This window comes from Dendronephthya gigantea, unplaced genomic scaffold (assembly GCF_004324835.1).
Source record: "Dendronephthya gigantea isolate DGI-Jeju-01 unplaced genomic scaffold, DenGig_1.0 000014F, whole genome shotgun sequence".
NCBI lineage: Eukaryota > Metazoa > Cnidaria > Anthozoa > Malacalcyonacea > Nephtheidae > Dendronephthya > Dendronephthya gigantea.
The window spans coordinates 973,438-994,961 of NW_021163024.1; the positions used below are offsets into that span (position 1 = coordinate 973,438).

General features: G+C 33.8%; 1 protein-coding gene across 1 annotated transcript; it reads right to left on the reverse strand.

The window, feature by feature from the left end:
• Window positions 1-1,411: 1,411 nt before the first annotated feature.
• Window positions 1,412-21,153, reverse strand: LOC114519691 (latent-transforming growth factor beta-binding protein 4-like). Its single transcript, XM_028539866.1, has 18 exons — window positions 21,009-21,153; window positions 19,980-20,049; window positions 19,589-19,700; window positions 18,955-19,184; window positions 18,661-18,795; window positions 16,707-16,829; window positions 16,116-16,248; window positions 15,523-15,645; window positions 15,169-15,291; window positions 14,788-14,910; window positions 4,121-4,243; window positions 3,776-3,898; window positions 3,430-3,552; window positions 3,055-3,177; window positions 2,674-2,796; window positions 2,302-2,424; window positions 2,088-2,210; window positions 1,412-1,556 (listed from the first exon to the last, which is right to left on the reverse strand). The coding sequence occupies exons 4-18, from the start codon at window positions 18,961-18,963 to the stop codon at window positions 1,423-1,425; spliced, it is 1,764 nt and encodes a 587-aa protein (XP_028395667.1). The 5' UTR covers window positions 18,964-19,184; window positions 19,589-19,700; window positions 19,980-20,049; window positions 21,009-21,153; the 3' UTR covers window positions 1,412-1,422.
• Between the last annotated feature and the right edge of the window lie 371 nt (window positions 21,154-21,524).

A 21,524-nucleotide genomic window follows, 5' to 3' on the forward strand; every position in this document is an offset into this window, starting at 1 on the left:
GCGCAAGGAATTTTTGAGAGGACGCGACGGAAAAATGGAGCTTTCTTCATCTTCCCCGCGTCCTCCTCAAAACTCTGCTGATCTTTGCGGAACCTCCACTGATCTATATAAAAGCCTGTAGTGTTCCCATATTGATTTTATCTAAAGCGCCAGGGACGAGAGCACGAGGCTGTTACACAAGAGCCTAGAAAATTTAAAAAGGACGCGCTTCTTACCCACAATGCTTTTAGCGTTCTTTCATTAAACCTGCGCGATAACCTGCGATATGTCGCGCACATGACGTTATGTTGCAATCAATGCGCCTTTCCATGGTAATCAAAATTCAAAATATGAATCTTTGACTTTTCCATTCTAAATCTTACTTTTAGTATATCAAATATTATTGTACATGGATAATGAAGTTGGTGCTTTTAGTGCAATAACCAACCACACCTATGGAAAGGAAAAATGAGTTGAATTTCTCTCATGATGAAATTTGTTTCTAAGAGCTTCTATATTGCAAAACTTGTTTTTTTGATATAATTTATGAAGGGAGGCGGACATTCGTTCATTGTAAATAATAAAAATTCTACTCCATAGTATTTTTTTACTATACCCCATTTAGCTCTAGTTTTCGAAATAATCTTCTATTTTAAGAAATTATTTTCTTGAAACGAGGATCAGCTAAAACAAGCTTTCCTATTTTAAGAAATATTTGGAATATTGCTGAAGATTAATAATTTTTTTCTCATATTGAGAATTTCATAAGATAAGATAATCTTTCTTATATCCAGAAATTATTTTCTTAGCTTAAAAAAAAATTTCCACTAATAAGAATTTGTTATATGGCGCGCGGCCTCGTGACTAATGTGGCGTGCGCTGATTAGTTCTTTGCCAATCTGGAATCCCCAGTATTAGACCGTTGCCGTAGTAACGGTCCAACTCTCATATTTTTGAAAAAAAAACAAGCTTGCACCTTTATTTTTGACACGAACAATATCGACGGAGAATGGACGAAGAAGAGTATTATTTGGTACATGTGAATATTATATTTATTCATCTTTGACTTTTTTATATTACTGCATCATTCTTATTTAATGACTAGAAACAAAGTTTTTGAAGCTACTTCAGTGTTGCTTTGCGACTGGCTGGCGAAAGAGCCGGCAAGAATGCTGCAGCGCATTGTATAAATAAACTATTAAATACTGTATGCCATAAAATAAATCCCTTTGGTTAATAAGTGGTATATATAATTTCTTCTGCTAAAATCTGCAATTCTGTGGGGTAACTAATTTCTTATTATAAGAAATTACTTTTTAAACGAGATTTTATATCCTCTGTTTAAGAAAAATTTTCTTTACGTAAGAAAAAAATTCTTAAGATAACATATATTTTTTCGATAGGAAATTAATATAAATTCTATTGCCATAATTTATTAAATATTTACGACAAACCTTGACAGTCTGTTCCATTTCCTTTGAATCCATTTTTGCATGAACAATTAAAAGAACCATCAGTATTGTTACAGTAGCCATTTTGATGGCATTTGTGTGTCCCAGTATTACATTCGTTGATATCTTAATCATTAAAAGGAAATAAAGGCTAAAGTTTGTAATAGTGCATGACTCACCACAATATCATTATTTAACAAAACCAGTGCCAATACGAAGTCAACAAATTTAGATAATTCAGCAACATTTTTTGCATGTATAGCATTTTTGTAATGGCAATTATAAAAACCTGCACCACTTTGCTTCATATAGCTCTAAGCTTTAGAATTAATTGAAAAAATAGTGCAAAAATATTTTGTTATCATTTAATTTTTTTACAAAAGCCATTGCATATAATGGCATTTACTAGTCTGTGTGTTAAATAAGTAAACATATAAAACTAGCGGTTACTATCGCAAGTGAAGTGCTGCTTTGAATTTATAAGTTAGCAGTGTTGTTTTTCATGAGGGGCATGTACAGGCAGTACTGCGAAACTACATACAAAAATTAATAGGCAAATACAAAACAGACAGATCAATAGAAAACTATAAACACATAAAAAAACGAGTTAATGTCATCAAAGTTGGACTGTTGTATTATACTATATTCAAACCTAACCTTGACAGCCTGTTCCATTTCCCCTGAAACCATTTTTGCATGAACAATTGAAAGAACCGTCAGTATTATTGCAGTAAGCGTTACGATGGCAATTGTGAGAACCTACATCACATTCGTCAAAATCTTGAAAGAAAATTTAACAAAAAAGTATATTCTTAACAATTAAAAATCCGTCGATAAAAGAGCATAAGAAAGATTTCTGTCAGGACCTAACCTTGACAATATGTCCCATTTCCTCTGAAACCAATTTTGCATGAACAATGAAAAGAACTATCAGTATTGTTACAGTGAGCATTCTGATGGCAGTTGTGAGTCCCCGAATCACATTCGTTTAAATCTGAAAATGATAATGTCGGAAAAACGATATCTTTTTTGATATTCTTTTACTGTTTACTAACACATTCGTTTTGTTTTCTTTATGTTCTTGTAAAAACTAAGACTCTTTTGATAACGAATGTATGGCGATCATGGTGATTATATTTCTAACAAAGCTGAGATGACTAGACAATGCCATATATGTTTCCTGCGAAGTTTAAAGCTGTGAAACTACAATGCAAGTTAGAAATCTGTCACACTCAAGCTTCACCTTGACAGTCTGTTCCATTTCCCATGAAACCAATTTTGCATGAACAATTAAAAGAACCATCAGTATTGTTACAGAGAGCATTCTGATGGCAGTTGTGAGTCCCCGCATCACATTCGTTAAAATCTGAGAATGATAATGTCGGGAAAACGATATCATTTTTGATATTTTCCTACTGTTTACAAACACATTCGTTTTGTTTTCTTTATGTCCTTGTAAAAACTAAAAGTCTTTTGATAACGAATGCATGGCGATAATGGGATTATATTTCTAATAAAATTGAAATGACTAGACAATGCCATATATGTTTCCTGCCAAGTTTAAAGCTGTGAAACTACAATGCAAGTTAGACATCGATAGATATCTGTCATACTCAAGCTTCACCTTGACAGTCTGTTCCATTTCCCATGAAACCAATTTTGCATGAACAATTTAAAGAACCATCAATATCGTTACAGTGAGCATTCTGATGGCAGTTGTGAGTCCCCCCATCACATTCGTTTAAATCTGAAAATGATAATGTCGGAAAAACGATATCATTTTTTTTTTACTGTTTACAAACACATTCGTTTTGTTTTTTTTATGTCCCTGTAAAAACTAAACTCTTTTGATAACGAATGCACGGCGATCATGGTGATTATATTTCTAACAAAGCCTAGATTATTAGACAATGCCATACATGTTTTCTGCGAAGTTTAAAGCTGTGAAACTAGAATGCAAGTTAGACAACGATAGATATCTGTCATACTCAAGCTTCACCTTGACAGTCTGTTCCATTTCCCATGAAACCAATTTTGCATGAACAATTAAAAGAACCATCAGTATTGTTACAGTGAGCATTCTGGTGGCAACTGTGATTCCCTGTATTACATTCGTCGAAATCTTGAAATAATAATTTAGCAAAAAAAATAAAATTCTATTTTTTGTTCACATATACATCGCCTTCGTTCATTATACGTTCCTAGTTATATTCATAACAAAGCTTTTGAAACCAATCATATTTAATTTGTAATAAAATTGCGATGACTAGACAATGCTATTGAAGTTTCCTTCGATGTTTAAAGCTGTGGAACGATTGGAAAATTCTGCTATACCCAGGCCTAACCTTCACAGTCCGTTCCACTCCCAATGAAACCAATTTTGCATGAACAATTAAAAGAACCATCAGTATTGTAACAGTGAGCATTCTGATGGCAACTGTGATTCCCTGCATCACATTCGTTGAAATCTGGAAATAATAATTCGGAAAAAAATTTCAGATATATTTCTATTGTGTACAAATATATAGCTTCTCTTCACTCTGTGTGCCTAGTAATAATTAAAAGCTAGGGATCTTATTTCTAACAAGTGTGCGATGACTAGACAATGCCATTGATGTTTTCTGCGAAATATAAAGCTGTGGAACGATGGGCAATTTTAACTTTTGAATTTTACTATACTGAAGTCTAACCTTGACAGCTTGTCCCATTTCCTGAGTAGCCATTTTTGCATGTACAATTGAAAGAGCCATAAGTATTATTACAATAGGCATTGTGATGGCAATTATGAGACCCTGCATCACATTCGTCGAAATCTGAAAATAATAATTTAAAAAAAGGATAAAGTCGAAATATTTTTCAATTGTCCACAAATACTAATTGGTTTTGCACACTTTACGTTCCTAGTAACGATTAAAAGGGAGTTGATAACGAAGGCATAGTAATTAACACAAGTGTGATATTACCAGACTGCAGAGACATTGATTTTCTTGTCCTTATCATTTAGTCATTAGACTGCATTAGAATCATTTTAAATCTTTGGTGTTTTCTTCAAGTCTCTCGTTGAGAATGCGGTATATTTTCTCTTTCAAATTGGCTATTTCTTGAAGTCAAGGAAGCGAAAAAAAACAGTGCCCAATATTTTTAACTTAGCATGTCGTTTTGCATGATCTTCGCGTATCATATTCACTGGTAAATGCAATTGGTTTTTCTATTAGCGAATATGAAAAATTTTACCGCCCCAGATTTCTCATCAAACAGTTTAAATTTTATTTTTAATGTAGAATAAAATTTGGAGCCTGCAATATTTGTTCATTTTCAAGAGCAATTAATGCGAAATCTAAACACGTTCCTAAAACGTTTTCTCGATAATTGCTGATAAAAAGGTAACCCTCACGGTACCATCTTCCTCACCAAAAGTGTAAGTGGAATTTTCGAATCGAAATGTAGTAGGAACTGCGTCGAAGTGCCTTTATCAGGGAGATAAGAGGGCTACATAAAAACAATATGTTACCTATACTTTCTCTTCAAGAAGATTGAATTTAAGTTTTAATGTACACTAAAATTTGCATAAAACCTGAGAAATTTTGGGACATTGCTGACTGAAGCAAATGTTTCGAATATTAATCCTTTGCAACTATTGCCAAAATAATGAGAATTAAAGAATTAGGCCTAGTCCTCATACAGTGTGTATTTTTACGACCCATTATGAGTGACCAATGAAGAAAATATATTTTTAAAATAGACAAAGCATTTTAGGCATCAATACCAACGGACAAAAACAGTGCCGACGAATGGCGATGTACGAGACCTAATTTTCATAAATCAATAGGGAAGAAATTAAGAAATGCTGTGCTATCTGCACTTGCGTTGCACACTAAAAAAATGTAAGTAACTATAATAAAATTATATAGAAAATACACCTCAAATCATTACCGTCATCATCTGTGATAGTTACTGTCGCTTCCCCAACAGCAATTTGAACGTTGGGATTGTTATTTAACATCAAAACAACTGTAAAACTCTCGTTGCCTTCATAACTGTTATCATCAATTATCAAAATATCAACGCAATGTGTTGTTTGAATAAAACTTTGTATTCCAACGGATTTCTCATCATCTGAGTAATCTTCTCCGCTTGTTGCAGTGCCATTTCTGAATGTTAATCTTAAAATATTTATGATAAACACATTAAACCGATAGACACAAAATTAGCCGCATATCTTGGTTGCATGTACAGATTTATCGATTTATTAATTATTGTCATCAAACCTGATATTTTTCATCTTAAGATCAAAGATGTTGAGAAAGAGGACTATTCACTTTGAAATTACAGTACGAGAGTGAAAAAGAGAAGAATAAATTGTACAAATTTTTTTGAAATATTGCATGGATGATTCAATTACAAAATATTCCGTTCGCTACCCGGATGCATGTGCTTATAAATATAAAGAAAATTTACTCACGTTCCCGAAAAGGAAGTCCCATCAAAATTGCTAACACCAAGACAAACTTGCAATTTACCATCTGCCTCACCAACGGTGTAGGTTGAACTTTGGAATCCAAATGTAACAGGGGGCGGGGGGGCAGCTGAAAAAGTTGGGAAATATCTCAACAAAAGTCGGGCACAAATATATATGAAGGGAACTGATAAAATGCATATGGAGCAATATACGTAAACTGTTTCCGGAGTACCTTCAGTAAAAATTGAGAACGTCAGCAACGATATGTTTGCTTCATCCATTTATCGATAATTTTTTTTTAGTTTTCGCGTCGGAAGGGATCCAGCATAATATTTTCCAAAAATGTAATTTTTCCGCAAAAGCAAACGCAAGCCCTGAGGGTTTTAAAATTAACGATAAAATTATTATACCAAATGGAAAACTAGCTTAAGCATGTAGAGTAGAAATAAGTGCAGTTAAATGTTTCCTAAAAGTATTTCAAAAAATCTGTAAAAGCACTTAAAAATCTAGGTGTCCAAAATTACTATTGCACGTACCCTCTTAAAATTTTTTTAAATCTTTGGTGTTTTCGGCAAGTCTCTCGTTGAGAATGCGGTATATTTTCTCTTTGAAATTGGCTATTTCTTGACGGCAAGGAAGCGAAAACAACACAGTGCCCACTATTTTTAACCTAGCATGTAGTCTTGCATGATGTTCGCGTATTATATTCACCGGTAAATGGGATTGGTTTTTATATCATCGAATATGAAAAATTTTGCTGCTGCAGATTTCTCATCAAACAGTTTAAATTTTTGTTTTAATCTAGATTAGAATTTGGAGCCTGCAATATTTGTGTATTTTCAAGAGAAATTAATGCGAAACCTAAACACGTTTTTAAAAAGTTTTCTCGATAATTGCTAATAAAAAGATAACCCTCACGGTACCATCTTCCTCACCAACAGTGTAAGTGGAACTTTCGAATCGAAATGTAGTAGGAACTGCATCGAAGTTTCAAAGGTAAGAATATAATTTAAAACATACTAGCTTTCGCTTTTATCGAGGAGATAAGAGGGCTACATAAAAATGATATCTCACTTAAACTTTCTCTTCAAGAACAATAAATTTAAGTTTTAATGTACCTTAAAATTTGGAGCCTGTTTGGAGCCTGAGAAATTTTGAGACATTGCTGACTGGAGCAATTGTTTCGAACGTTTATCGTTAGTAAAGATTACGAAAATAATGAGAATTAAAGACTTAGGCCTAGTTCTTATACAGTATGTCGTGATTCATCGACGATGTTCTACGATCCATTATGAGTGATCAATTAAGTAAATATTTTTTTTTAAAATAGACACAGCATTTCACTCATCAATATGAACGGACAAAAATAGTGCCGACGAATGGCGATGTACGAGACTTTATTTTCATGAATTAATAGTAAACAAATAAAGAAATGCTGTGCTATCTGCACTTGCGTTGCACAGTAAAAAAATGACAGTAACTATAATAATTTATATAGAGAATACATCTCAAATCATTACCTTCATTATCTGTGATAGTCACTGTCGCTTCGCCAATAGTAATTTGAACGTTGGGGTCATTTAACATCAAAACAACTGTAAAATTTTCGTTGCCTTCATAACTGTTATCATCAATTATCGAAATATCAACGCAATCAGTTGTTTGAATAAAACTTTGAATTCCAACATCTTTTTCAAGACCTACTAAAACTTTGTAATCTTCTCCGCTTGTTGCAGTGCCATTTCTGAATGTTAATCTTAAAATATTTATGATAAACACATTAAACCGATGGACAAAAAATTAGCAGCATATCTTGGTTGTACAGATTTATCGATTTATTCATTGTTGTCATCAAAACTGATATTTTTCATCTAAAGATCAAAGATGTTGAGAAAGAGGACTATTCACTTTGAAATTACAGTAATGGGAGTGAAAAAGAGAGAAAAAAATTGTATATAATATAATTTATTGGCAATAGTGCCTGGATGTCTCAACAACAAAGAATTCCGTCCGCTACCCAGATGTGGTTATTAATATAAAGATCAAAAACAAGAACAACGAAATTTACTCACGTTCCTGTAAATTGTTTCCCATCAAAATTGTTAACAACAAGACAAACTTGCAATTTACCATCTGGCTCACCAACGGTGTAGGTTGAACTTTGGAATCCAAATGTAACTGTATGCATCAATTCATATTTAGGTTACTTACAATATATATTAGTTAAAACTACAAAATAAAAGTAATTTAAATGTTAAAAATTAACTCCGCAGACTGCATTCTTGAAGGAAAGTTTTGTTTTTTAGCGGAATTTTTCTTGTTTTTTGCATACTTTATGCTGTATAAACAATGTTCAAGATCCAATTTTGTTGGATCCAATTCACTTCTGATGGATGTTTTACAATCTGAGGCCTTGTATAGTGTATATGAGCAGCAAACCCACTGAAGCCAATGCTGTACTGCTTTATCAACAACCGACTCTATCTCATACGTCAAGAGTGGATTGGATGCAAAAAATTGGACCGTGTGAACAGACCTTTCGGATCAGGGTCGGATGAACGTGTGTCATTCCACGCTTGGTTGGGTCAGGCTTCCATACTTTGGGAGATTTACCTTGTGCTGTTGATGACACAATTTCCAGAACACATACAAAGAGATGCAAATATATCGACTTCCACAACTGCATCTAAGGGATGTTGGTTATAATTTAAAATTTTATTCGTCGAGCAGAGGGACAGAAATAATCATTGAATGTACTGTATTTGCAAGCGATGAACCATAGGAAGTCCAGCAAATATTTAAAATAGTCGAATTTGCTTCAGTTGCGCTTCACTACAGTTTCGCTGTGAGTTCTGTGACGTCATAGAGGTCGCATGAAAAAGCAATAATAGTGCAACTGGAGCAAATTCTACCATTTCAAATCTTTATCGGGCTACCACCCATGGATGAACGGGGCAACATAATTTATGTAAGGAGCAACAATTACAAATTTTAAAATGACTACTTTGCGCAATGTCAGGGTAATATACATTCATCAGAGGGGGGTGGGGAGGGGCAGGAGAGCTTGCATCTTTACGAAAGCTGGATAGCGTTGTATAACTGCTATCCACCGTTGTACAATTGCTTGGAAAAGCAATAAACATACAGATTTTAGTCTAATAATAGAGGATTTCTAATTTAGAAGTACTCTAAATAAAATTTAAAAAAATGCCATAAGACTTTTTGGGAATTTCACGTTTTTATTTTTCGCATAAAAGGCACTGAAAAAATGTAAGTACATTTTATTATGAAATAAACAGCTCCGGTACGACGTCATTTGATTTGGTACAGTATTACCAATATTTGTAGCCTATTTGCAGCTGTCCCTAATTTTTTGCTATGTTTTTAGAACACCCGTCCACTGGTGGATGGGAATTGATGATTAGCTGGAGTCTAATCCGCTGTCAATCAAGAATTAATATTTTTAATTTATAACGTTCAGATTTGTTGGGTCTGGTGTTGCCGGAATTTATTGACGATTGCGTTCGCTCCGCTCTTCTAAAACTAAATAATTCTCGAAAGTCGAAACACGCAGTATTTTAATAGTTTATTTTTAACGCTATCTAATAGTTATGATGCCATTCTACCTAGTACCACTATAGTTACTTTACGTGCAAGAAAAGGTTAGCAAAAAAAAAATAAAAAAAACTTGAGCGTAGTAGCGTTCTCGTTATTTTATCTTCACGCTGTTTTACTGTATAAGAGATCAAATTATTCAAATAGCCAAAATGCTTTTCGACGGAAACGTTCTGAAGTCGCCAATTTTGTACCACAATATATTTATACGATTGCGGATAGTGCATGCCTATTTACATTCAGAATTTCTATCAACTATTGAGGCTTAGAATTCTCAGGTACTATTTTCAATGCTAGGCAAATCTACTTGGGAAAAAGAATTACTGATACACTCGAATACTGTTTATTTATAAATATATAAATAATATATGATGTATTCACATTATCCGACGATATCTATACCAGACAGAGTTAGACATCTACTCCGTCGCCTTTTACACAAACAACGACAATGGCATTTACATTTTCCGCGCTGGCTCTTTTCTGCTTCTTCGCTTTATTGTCCTGGTTTTAACGTTCTTTGGTGTTTCTTTTGAAATCTTAAATAATGTTTTAATATTTCGAAAAACCACACTTCGATTCATAAATAAACTTTTACTTTTTACTATTAAAGCGCCTGGGTACGAGGCTGAAAATTTACTTTAAAGCTAAGGGAAAAATTCATATTAACTGAAAATGTGGTGAAAAAATATATAGTGCCACATCAGGTAAATACGGAGAAACAAATTACCAGAAAAAGCTTTATTTCCTTTTCTTATTTTTTAAAGAATCCAAAATTTGAAGAATCATAACTTCCGTTTAAATTATGAAAAACATTTCGCTGCGAATGACCTTTCATAACTACTCCCCTAATTTCCGCCATTTTTTAGCTCCAAGTTTCTAGCTACTTAATTCATATTATTTAATTTTGGGAATGTAAACTATTATAATCTATGTATCAAGCCAGGTTCCTACTTGTCCTAAGCACCTGGGTCTCCTTTATCTCATGTCACTGGTACTGGTGCGAAAAATGCTTTGTTTGTCGGAAAATAATTCAATGGATCTAACGAGCTAGCCGTCATTTTAACGAAGAGTGAGACGATTTTGAGGTATTAAAACAAGTCTTTAGGAAACCATACAAGCACATGCTATTGTCAGGATGACTATATTACTGCCAGAATCATGTTATTTGCTCATTTCATTACCCAAAGTCATCTCAAGCTTGGTTTAACCGCGATATATGGAACTTAATTACCCACATATCGTGTTTTCGGAAGGTATCTATAACAACCAAATGAAAATTTGTCTTTATGATTATGTAGAGTTCATTGTAACTCCTTCGAAAATATAGTTTGTTATGGCATATGAGATCACTCATCAATTAGGAAAATTACAGACAGCGTACAATAGAGTACAATACTTGACCAATAGACTACAATATTTGACGGGAGAATTCATGTTTAGATGAGACTTTGATTTACTTTAAATCTCTTATTAAAGTGGTTGAAAATTTATCACGTTTGTTCACGTCGACACTTATCGTCGAGACGAAAGAAACACCACAACGAAATCATCAGACTTGCTTTCAAGAGTTAACAACGCTCTTTCGTATCGACTAACACGTATTGACTACAATAATTTAAACACGGTTAATGGAGTCTTGTTTTCCCCACATATGCGGAAGGTTGATAGCGGTTTCCTGGTAATAATTAAACTAGACTGTATTCTCTTATACCACCATAAAAATACAACAGATATATATTAAGAACTTACCTTGATAATTATAATATTCACCTTGCTGAAGCATAGATACTTTTAAATAACTTTTATCGCATGAACATTCCTCCACGATACAGCTTGGTATATTCAATTATTGCATTCAGCTGAAGAGACAAAATTGTCATTAGATAATATTTTGACTACTTTAAGTTATTATACACAGATAGGCCACAGGAGGTTGTCAATTCTTTAAAAAAATCTATAGAAAATTATTCATTTTCCAATATTATTGTTATGCGTTTGCTCCGCCTTACAGGTTGGATTCAAAAAGGCCAAACATTGTTTGCAAACAACTAATTTTGGGGTTCGCGAGCATACACGAGGAGCCATAAAAGTATGAACCATTTAGACTGCCATTGTTTTGCTGATTACTTTATGACATGAATTATGGCCAAAATTTCTACATGCCAAAAAAATTTTGCTTATAAACATTAAGGGTCATGCAAGATAAAGTTGACGCATGAATCGGTTATTAATATGCTTTGTTGACATAATAAACTCTCAATAACATGTACAGCACTTGCCCAGTTTTTAAAAAATTGTACAGCTGTTTTTATCATTAAAAGTGCTCATCGTACACCCTGACTGTATAGCTAAATGCTGAGAATCATCTCTTATACATTCTCCGAAGTGCGTTTTTTCATACAAATTTGTACTGTGTTCGGGATATTTGCACTGATTTAGTAAATACCTTTTCACAAATTTGTAACGTAAATTTTGTATTGGCTTATTTTACCGCCATGCATGCAAACAATGCAAACACATTATCCGACGATATCTATACAAGACAGAGTTAGACATCTATACTCCGTCCCCTTTTACACAAACAACGACAATGGCATTTACATTTTCCGCGCTGGCTTTTTTCTGCTTCCTCGCTTAATTGTCCTGGTTTAAACGTTCTTTGGTGTTTCTTTTGAAATCTTAAATAATATTTGATATTTCGAAAAACCACACTTCGATTCATAAATAAACTTTTTACTTTTTACTATTAAAGCGCCTGGGTAACAAGGCTGAAAATTTACTTAAAAGCTAAGGGAAAAATTCATATTCACTGAAAATGTGGTGAAAAAATATATAGTGCCACATCAGGTAGATACGGAGAAATAAATTACCAAAAAAAGCTTTAGTTCCTTTTTTTATTTTTTAAAGAATCCAAAATTTGAAAAATCATAATTTCCGTTTAAATTATGAAAAATATTTCGCTGCGAATGACCTTTCATAACTACTCCTCTAATTTCCGCCATTTTAGCTCCAATTTTCTAGCTACTTCATATTATTTAATTTTGGGAATGTAAACTATTATAATCTATCTATCAAGCCAGGTTCCTACTTGTCCTAAGCACCTGGGTCTCCTTTATCTCATGTTACTGGTGCGAAAAATGCTTTGTCTGTCGGAAAATAATTCAGTGGATCTAAGAAGTTAGCCGTCATTTAACGAAGAATGAGACGACTTTGAGGTATCAAAACAAGTCTTTAGGAAACCATACAAGTACATGCTATTGTATAGGATGACTACATTACTGCCAGAATCATGTTATTTGCTCATTTCATTACCCAAAGTCATCTCAAGCTTGGTTTAATCTCGGCTAACCGCGATATGCAACTTAATTACCCATATATAGTGTTTCCGGAAGGTAGCCATAACAACCAAATGAAAATTTGTCTTTATGATTATGTAGAGTTCATTGTAACTCCTTCGAAAATATAGTTTGTTATGGCATATGAGATCACTGATCAATTAGGAAAATTACAGACAGCGTACAATAGAGTACAATACTTGACCAATAGACTACAATATTTGACGGAAGAATTCATGTTTAGATGAGACTTTGATTTACTTTAAATCTTTTATTAAACTGGTCGAAAATTTATCACATTTGTTTACGTTGACGCTTATCGTCGAGACGAAAGAAACACCACAACGAAATCATCAGACTTGCCTTCAAGAGTTAACAACCGTCTTTCGTATCGACTAACACGTGTTGTGACTACAGTAATTTAAACACGGTTAATGGAGTCTTATTTTCCCCACAATACAGATCAAATACGAAAGGTTGATAGCGGTTTCCTGGTATAATTAAACTAGACTGTATTCTCTTTATACCACCATAAAATATACAGCAGATATATATTAAGAACTTACCTTGATAATCATAATATTCACCTTGCTGAAGCATAGATACTTTTAAATAACTTTTACCGCATGACCATTTCTCCACGATACAGCTTGGTATATTCAATTATTGCATTCAGCTGAAGAGACAAAGTTGTCACAAGATGATATTTTGAATTCTTTAAGTTATTATATTATGTAGATAGGCCACAGGAGGTTGTCAATTGTTTAAAAAAATCTATAGAAAATTATTCATTTTCAAATATTATTGTTACGCGTTTGCTCCGCCTTACAAGCCGGGTTGGATTCAAAAAGGGCAAACACTATTGCAAACAGCTTTATAATGCCTGTGAAATTTATAATACTTCTGTGATTTAAAATATGATATAAATATTCTTTGCTTTTCGAATAGTCTAAAAAAACGAGTTGAAATTACAATTAAAACGTATTTTCAAAAGCACAATGGAAACTATTTTTAGTATTACTGCAGAAAGTATCGAAATCGCAATCTCGGGTTCTAACGCTACATTCGTTGTCTTTAAGACTCTGATAAAATTTAAGAAAAAATGTCGAAAAAGGATCTAGAAAAATTGAGCTTTGAATCTGAAATCCACAAGTATAGGATTCCGTGTTTTTTAAAATCCTAATTTTTTTCTCAAATAGACACTTTTCTTAAAAAATACTGGTCTGAATAAAGTTTATGCTGATTAATATAAAGTACCGACGAAATTTTCTTTTAATTCGCTTTAAACTAATCGGCATAATATTTGTTTGCATTTTTTAGACAAAGCCAATCAGAATGTTTTAATTTTTAAAACGTCGTGTAAAGTGGTAAACAATTTACCTTTTTACCGAAAGTTCTGAAAATTTATACATTCTGATTGGGTTACTGAAAATGTAAACAAACTTGCTAATTGGTCAAAATGAAATTCTTCCAAAGACACTGCATTTACCCCAAAGACGCGTGAGAACGAATCTACCAAATACAATCTGTTATGTCTGTACAATATTTCTCACAATAGAAAAATGTTATTTCAATCATTCCGCTATTCTTCACTGTTACCAAGATTTGTTACAAAAGTGGTCATAACCAAGACCCGGTAATCATATTTCCTGTAAACGTTAATACAGCTCCTGAAGTTTTGAGAAATTGCTAGAAAGTTAGACTATTGTATTATACTATATTCAAGCCTAACCTTGACAGCTTGTCCCATTTCCCCTGAAACCATTTTTGCATCTACAATTGAAAGAACCATCAGTATTGTTACAGAGGACGTTACGATCGCAATTGCGAGAACCTGCATTACATTCATCGAAATCTTGAAAGAAAATTTAACAAAAAAGTATATTCTTAACATTAAAAATCCTTCGATAAAAGAGCATGAGAAAGATTTCAGTCAGGACCTAACCTTGACAATCTGTTCCATTTCCCCTGAAACCAATTTTGCATGAACAATTAAAAGAACCATCAATATTGTTACAGTGAGCATTCCGGTGGCAGTTGTGAGTCCCCGCATCACATTCGTTTAAATCTGAAAATAATATTGTGTGAAAAACGATATCATTTTTTATATTTTTCTACTGTTTACAAACACATTCGTTTTGTCTACTTTATGTCCTTGTAAAAACTAAAAGTCTTTTGATAACGAATGCATGGCGATCATGGTGATTATATTTCTAACAAAGCCTAATGACTAGACAATGACATATATGTTTCCTGCGAAGTTTAAAGCTGTGAAGCTACAATGCAAGTTAGGCAACGATATATATCTGCGATACTCAAGCTTCACCTTGACAGTCTGCTCCATTTCCCATGAAACCAATTTTGCATGACCAATTGAAGGAACCACCAGTATTGTTACAGTGAGCATTCTGATGGCAACTGTGATTCCCTGCATCACATTCGTCGAAATCTGGAAATAATAATTTAGGAAAAAAGATAAAATTTCAGATATTTTCTATTGTTCACATATACATCGCCTTCGTTCATTATATGTTTCTACTTCAGTATTCATAATAAAGCATTAGAAACCAATCATATTTAATTTGTAAAAAAAATCAATGACTAGACAATGCTATTGAAGTTTTCTGCGATGTTTAAAGCTGCGGAACTATGGAAAACCTCTGCTATACTCAAGCCTAACCTTCACAGTCTGTTCCACTCCCAATGAAACCAATTTTGCATGAACAATTAAAAGAACCATCAGTATTGTTACAGAGAGCATTCTGATGGCAACTGTGATTCCCTGCAACACATTCGTTTAAATCTGGAAATTAATATAATTCAGGTAAAAAAATTTGAGATATATTTCTACTGTTCATAAATAAATAGCTTCTCTTCACTTTGTTTGCCTAGTAATAATTAAAAGCTAGGGATCTTATTTCTAACAAGTGTGCGATGACTAGACAATGCCGTTGATGTTTCCTGCGAAGGTTAAAGCTGTAGAACTATGGGAAATTAAACTTCTGTGGCCGGTTGTTCGAAAGGCGTTTAGCTTAAACGGTGGATAAGTTCAAAATGGAAAACAAAATTATCTATTTATTGAACAACTGAGCTGAAATATTTCGATGTAAATAGTTTAATTGTCAATGGAAGTACATATTAAATGCATAAGGTGTAGTTTCAGTCATTCACAAGATCTATTAAATTTTTTTATTAAACTTTGGCTTATCCAGCGTTTAAGCTAAACGCCTTTCGACCAACCGGCCCCTGCATTGTACCATACTGAAGTCTAACCTTGACAGTCTGTTCCATTTCCTGATCGTGAGTAGCCATTTTTGCATGAACAAACAAAAGAACCATCATGCAGTATTGTTACATGGAGCATTTTGATGGCAACTGTGATTCCCTGCACCACATTCGTCCAGATCTGGAAATAACAATTTACAAAAGGTATAAAAAAGATAAAAATTTGTGATGGCTCACGAATACAATCGTTCCAAATAACAATAAATCTGGTGTTAACCAAATCATGAGTATTGAATTAATTCCAAATTTGTGATGACTCAACGACGCATTTCAAGAGCGTAGGATGCAAAGGACGCGATAGAGGGGGGGGGTGTGCCTCTTCGCCACAAATACAACTGGGACGGCGGAATATCTTTCGCACCTCGATTGCCCAATAATACAGCATTTTAAAAGAAAATGTTTCGAAATTTAAACAGGGTGTTTGGAATTTCGTATGCTGAAGTTGTTACAACACATCCACTTGTTCTGTGAATAGCCACTTACAGGAATCAAAAGAAAAAAATTGTCTCGCCGTTTTTGTGTGGGCCCCATTCCTGAAGACCTTCCAAACTTTTGCATTTTACTATACTGAAGTCTAACCTTGACAGTCTGTACCATTTCCTGAGTAGCCATTTTTGCATGTACAATTGAAAGAGCCATCAGTATTATTACAGTAGGCGTTGTGATGGCAGTTATGACACCCTGCATCACATTCGTCGAAATCTGGAAAAAATAAATAAAACTAGGGATCCAAGGATAGTGCAAAGTTTTCATGTCCTGTAATACCTGAGCAACCAGACGTTTGTCCCAACATAAACATTTTGACTTATGCCAGTAAAAATATAATGAACTAGGTTAAACATTAATCAAAAAGTAATTACTCAGAGAACTCAAGTTACGTTTAATAGCCGAAGATGCTGTCAGTATTAAATTATAATTTTAGTTGCCCATGTAAACCGGCCTAACCGGGCGCGATTTTCTCAGTTTAGTCTCTTTTCTTCGCCAAACAACTGTGACTTCATTCACTATATTTATATGATGGCAACAATTTATCCGTCACTTCATAATAGCCAAAATAGTTGCGTTGTAAATAATGTAAATAAACCGCGGTGCATTTTATGTCTACGTGGATACTTCGACGCGTAAATCGATAAAAAACAATGTACTTATAATCAATACTGTATACCGCCAAAATGATTTGATTACTGCACAAAATATCCGTTTTGTATCGTATCATTTATGTACTGTATGCAGAATAACATGCTATCGACATAATATACATTCGTGTACGGGATCTATCAATACATAAACAACACAGCGTCGTTTGTTCCTAACCTCTTAGCTCTATTTATGGAATAAACCTTCCAAATTATATTTGTGTTGAATTGAATGCTCGTACTTCATAACATAAGTTGATGAAGTGCGTAGATTCTCAAAGAATTGCTCGATTTTTACGCCCGGAATGTTTTGAAGCAATACTCGTCGCTCCCACTGATCTGGTCAGTGGTCGCGTGTTATAATGTTCAAGTGTCGACGGCACATGCGCAGTTGCAACGCATAAGAAAAATCGGGTGTTCCGGCGGGGTAATATCGCGCAAATCCCTTTAAAACAAAACCCAAACCGTGGAAAAGCAATGCTTCAAAATTTAAGGAACCGTCAGAATTCCTCAATATTTTGGTGTACTTTGCAAAAGGGATATAGTGCATTAATAAATAAAGCAAGTTAAACTGATTTAAAAACTTTAAATTACTGATCATATACAAAAAGTTACTATACGCATAAATCAACCTACCCCCCGTAAAGTTTACACTATGACTGACTGACTGTCTGACTGACTCGTTTGAATTTTCGCCACTCATCACAATACTGCAAATTTTCTCAAACTTTGCATTAAAAACGGACAAAGTTCTAAATATTTTTCTATTGTTCACAAATACTAATTGGTTTTGCTCACTTTATGTTCCCAGTAACGATTGAAAGAGAGTTGATAACGAAGGCATAGTAATTATTTTTCTAACACAAGTGTGATATTACCAGACAATGACATTGATTTTCTTATCCCTTATCATTTAGTCATTAGACTTCTGTATTTTTATGCTTTACTTAAGGTAGCTCCCTAAAATTTTAGTAATATTGAAAACTCGTGATTTAGATTTAAAATTTTCGCAGGGGATTTATTGCAAAGGAAAGGAATTTCCCAGATATATTGAACCAAATTCTTACCGTCCGAAATCGTCCTTAAGTGTGACGTTATTGCCGTTGTTATGGTAATAATGGCGACTCAATATGGCCGACATTTTACATGAAATGCGTAAAATGCGTAAATATGTGAAATTTCGGCAATATTGAATCGTCATTGACGTATGGAGGATGACGTAATGACGTATGGAGGATGACGTAATGACAAACAATGGCAATGACGTATGGAGGATTCTTGACTGTTAGAATGCTGGTCAATATATCTGGGAAATTTATTTTCCTTTATCGATAAATCTCCGGCGAAAATTTTAAATCTAAATCACGAATTTTCAATATTCCTAAAATTACACTGACCTTAAGCCAAACCTTGACAATCTGTTCCATTTCCTCTGAAACCATATTTACATGAACAATTGAAAGAACCATCAGTATTGTTACAATAGGCATTTTCATGGCAATTGTGAGTCCCTGCATAACATTCGTCGATATCTGGAAGTAATAATTAACAAAAAAGTAGCGAAAATAATGTATCCTCTCTCTCGCCTTAACTTTCTTCCATGTTGGTTCAAAAGTTCCATAACAAAGCAACCCGTGTCACGTTAATTCTCCCAACGAATGCGAATATGAAATATTTTTAAAGATAATTACCGTCATCATCTGTGATAGTAACTGCGGCTTTCCCAACAGCTATTTGAACTCTGGGATTGTTATTCAACGTCACAATTATTGTAAAATTTTCGTTTGTTTCGTAATTGTTATCCTGCATTATGTCAATATTAGCGCAGGTATACTGTTGAAGAGAACTTTGTATTGAAACTGATTTTTCCTCATCTGAGTAATCTTCTCCACTTGTTGCAGTGCCATTTCTGAATGTTAATCTCAGAACATAAAAATTAGCTATATTAATACCTGAAAATAAAAGTTGTTTTTTTATCCATATTGTGATCTTTTCAGCCATTTTAAAATCATTAAAGCTAACAATTTTCAATAATAATCCCCAATTTTAAGACACTAGAGCCAATTCTCGGTTACATCGAACAACGGGAAGTTCCATAACAATAAAATAACCACTTTCCAACAGGTATAAACTATACCCCCTTTATTTTTTCTCTATCCCCCCCCCATCCCTTCATCTGTTCTCTTATCTATTTTTTTATGAGCTTCCAAATTCCTGGCGCCGCCTTTCCTTCCAAAATGGCTGGTATATGGACGCGATTTTGGAAAAAAAATGCGTCTTTGGAAAAAAAAGTTTTGTCTTGGACTACGAAGTTTATGTACTTACTTTCCTGCAAAGGGATTCCCCGCAAAATCTTTAACATGAAGACAAACTCTCAAGGAACCATCTGCTTCGCCAACGGTGTAGCTGGAATATTCAAATCCAAATGTTGTTGGATCTACATAAATCCAATTAGAAAAAACTATATTAATTTTGTGAAAATAATCAAAATATGCTACCATGCACCTTTTAATATTTGCTAGTGATTGCTACGAGTCATGTGTATAAAATAAACTTCCTACACAGAATTATGGTGAAGGGTATATTGTACACGATACGAAAATCGTATTCATAACCAGTTCATTTTTTCAAAAATCCGTGCAACGGACATAGATAATTATTTTCCATGATTTATTATTTTATAATGTTTCTTAGGTTTTGCATTGTGTATTCTTACCTATTTCGTTTGAAGGCGAGAATACCAGAATACAAACGAGGAGATGAAAAAGTATCCTCTGATACAACATCTAAAAAGATTAACGCAAATTTAATTGCAGTGTTTATCATTATATCTATTTATTCAGAAGAAAGTCATGAACATAGATAATAATGATCATAGGATATAGAACGGATCAGGAGTTGTTAGAGGGCAAAATTTATGCCGAGTACGTGTACTTATCATTAACTTTGTGTTCTAATAATATATATAAAAAAGTCAAAATTCTCATTGGTTTAGTGAAGTGCAATTTTTAAATCCCAGTGCCAAAAAAGGAAATCCCAGCGCTAATTTATTTAAGGTATACAAGATATGCATAATAAGTAGAACAACACGACAGACAAATATTATAACTGAAAAATAGTATTAAAATGCTGAACCTGTTTGTTAAGGTCTGATTTGTGTTTACGTATGAACAGAGCTCAGAGGTAATATATGATTTTACAGGCACAATATACTGCAGCTTTTACGGGAACGAAGAATTGATATGATTTCAGTGAGCGCGTGTATGTCCACCCTCAGCTGGAGTTCACCAAACGAAAATAAATGCTCGTACCATCGTTTGTGCACTCCTTTTACTACATATCAAATGATTGCTTAACTAATTACATTTTTTCCATTATTTTGAATTTGGATTTCCGGCCCTGCCAAGCATGTTCGTTCTGTTTCGTCTGAGATACTCGTCTACATAGTTCGCCTAAGATTTATTTATGTTTATTCGTCCGGACGGATAATCCGTCTCTATAAATCAGATCAATGACAATGTTTGGTCTGTTTAGCTGATGCTACGCTATGATATTGTGAAATCCAGGCTTTAGACTACCAGACAGTGAACTACCAGACAGTGAACATTATTTCTACATCGGTTAATTGAAGACGTAACTATCCTGTTTCACATGGACTTATATAATTATTCTTCGTGGTTAGACATCGTAGCTCAAACAAGTTAACTTGGAGCCGATATGTAAACAACTGTATCAACAAACTTACCGTAATGCTTATGATGTTCCCTGTGTATAATTGTAACATGAACTGGTGTAGTAACCAGCCTCTTTTACTGCATCATACTGATTGTGTTACGATCAGTTCTGTGAAATACTGTATATGTGTACCGGGTGAAGAAAGTTATGCCAAACTCACGCTTAAAATTAAAGCTAGACGCTCAATTTGAATGGCTTAACCTAATTACTTTGCCATTATTTATATTTTTATAAGTGCATTAATTAGTCATGCATTGAAATTTCAACAATCGACAACGACTGACATTTCCATAGGGGAGAATTTTTTATAATACTGTGCATACACCCAGTATAACAAGAGTGCGGAAAATCAGAATTATTTAGAATACTCTAAATACTTTTATGCAGATATCCACAAAAGATCATCTGCGCATACAGTAGTTATGTCAGAGTGACCAAAAAACCCCAAAACTATCTATTGCAATCACTCGATCTACTCTGGCCTAGGCTACCAATATTAACTTACTGTATACTGTCTACTAATTTA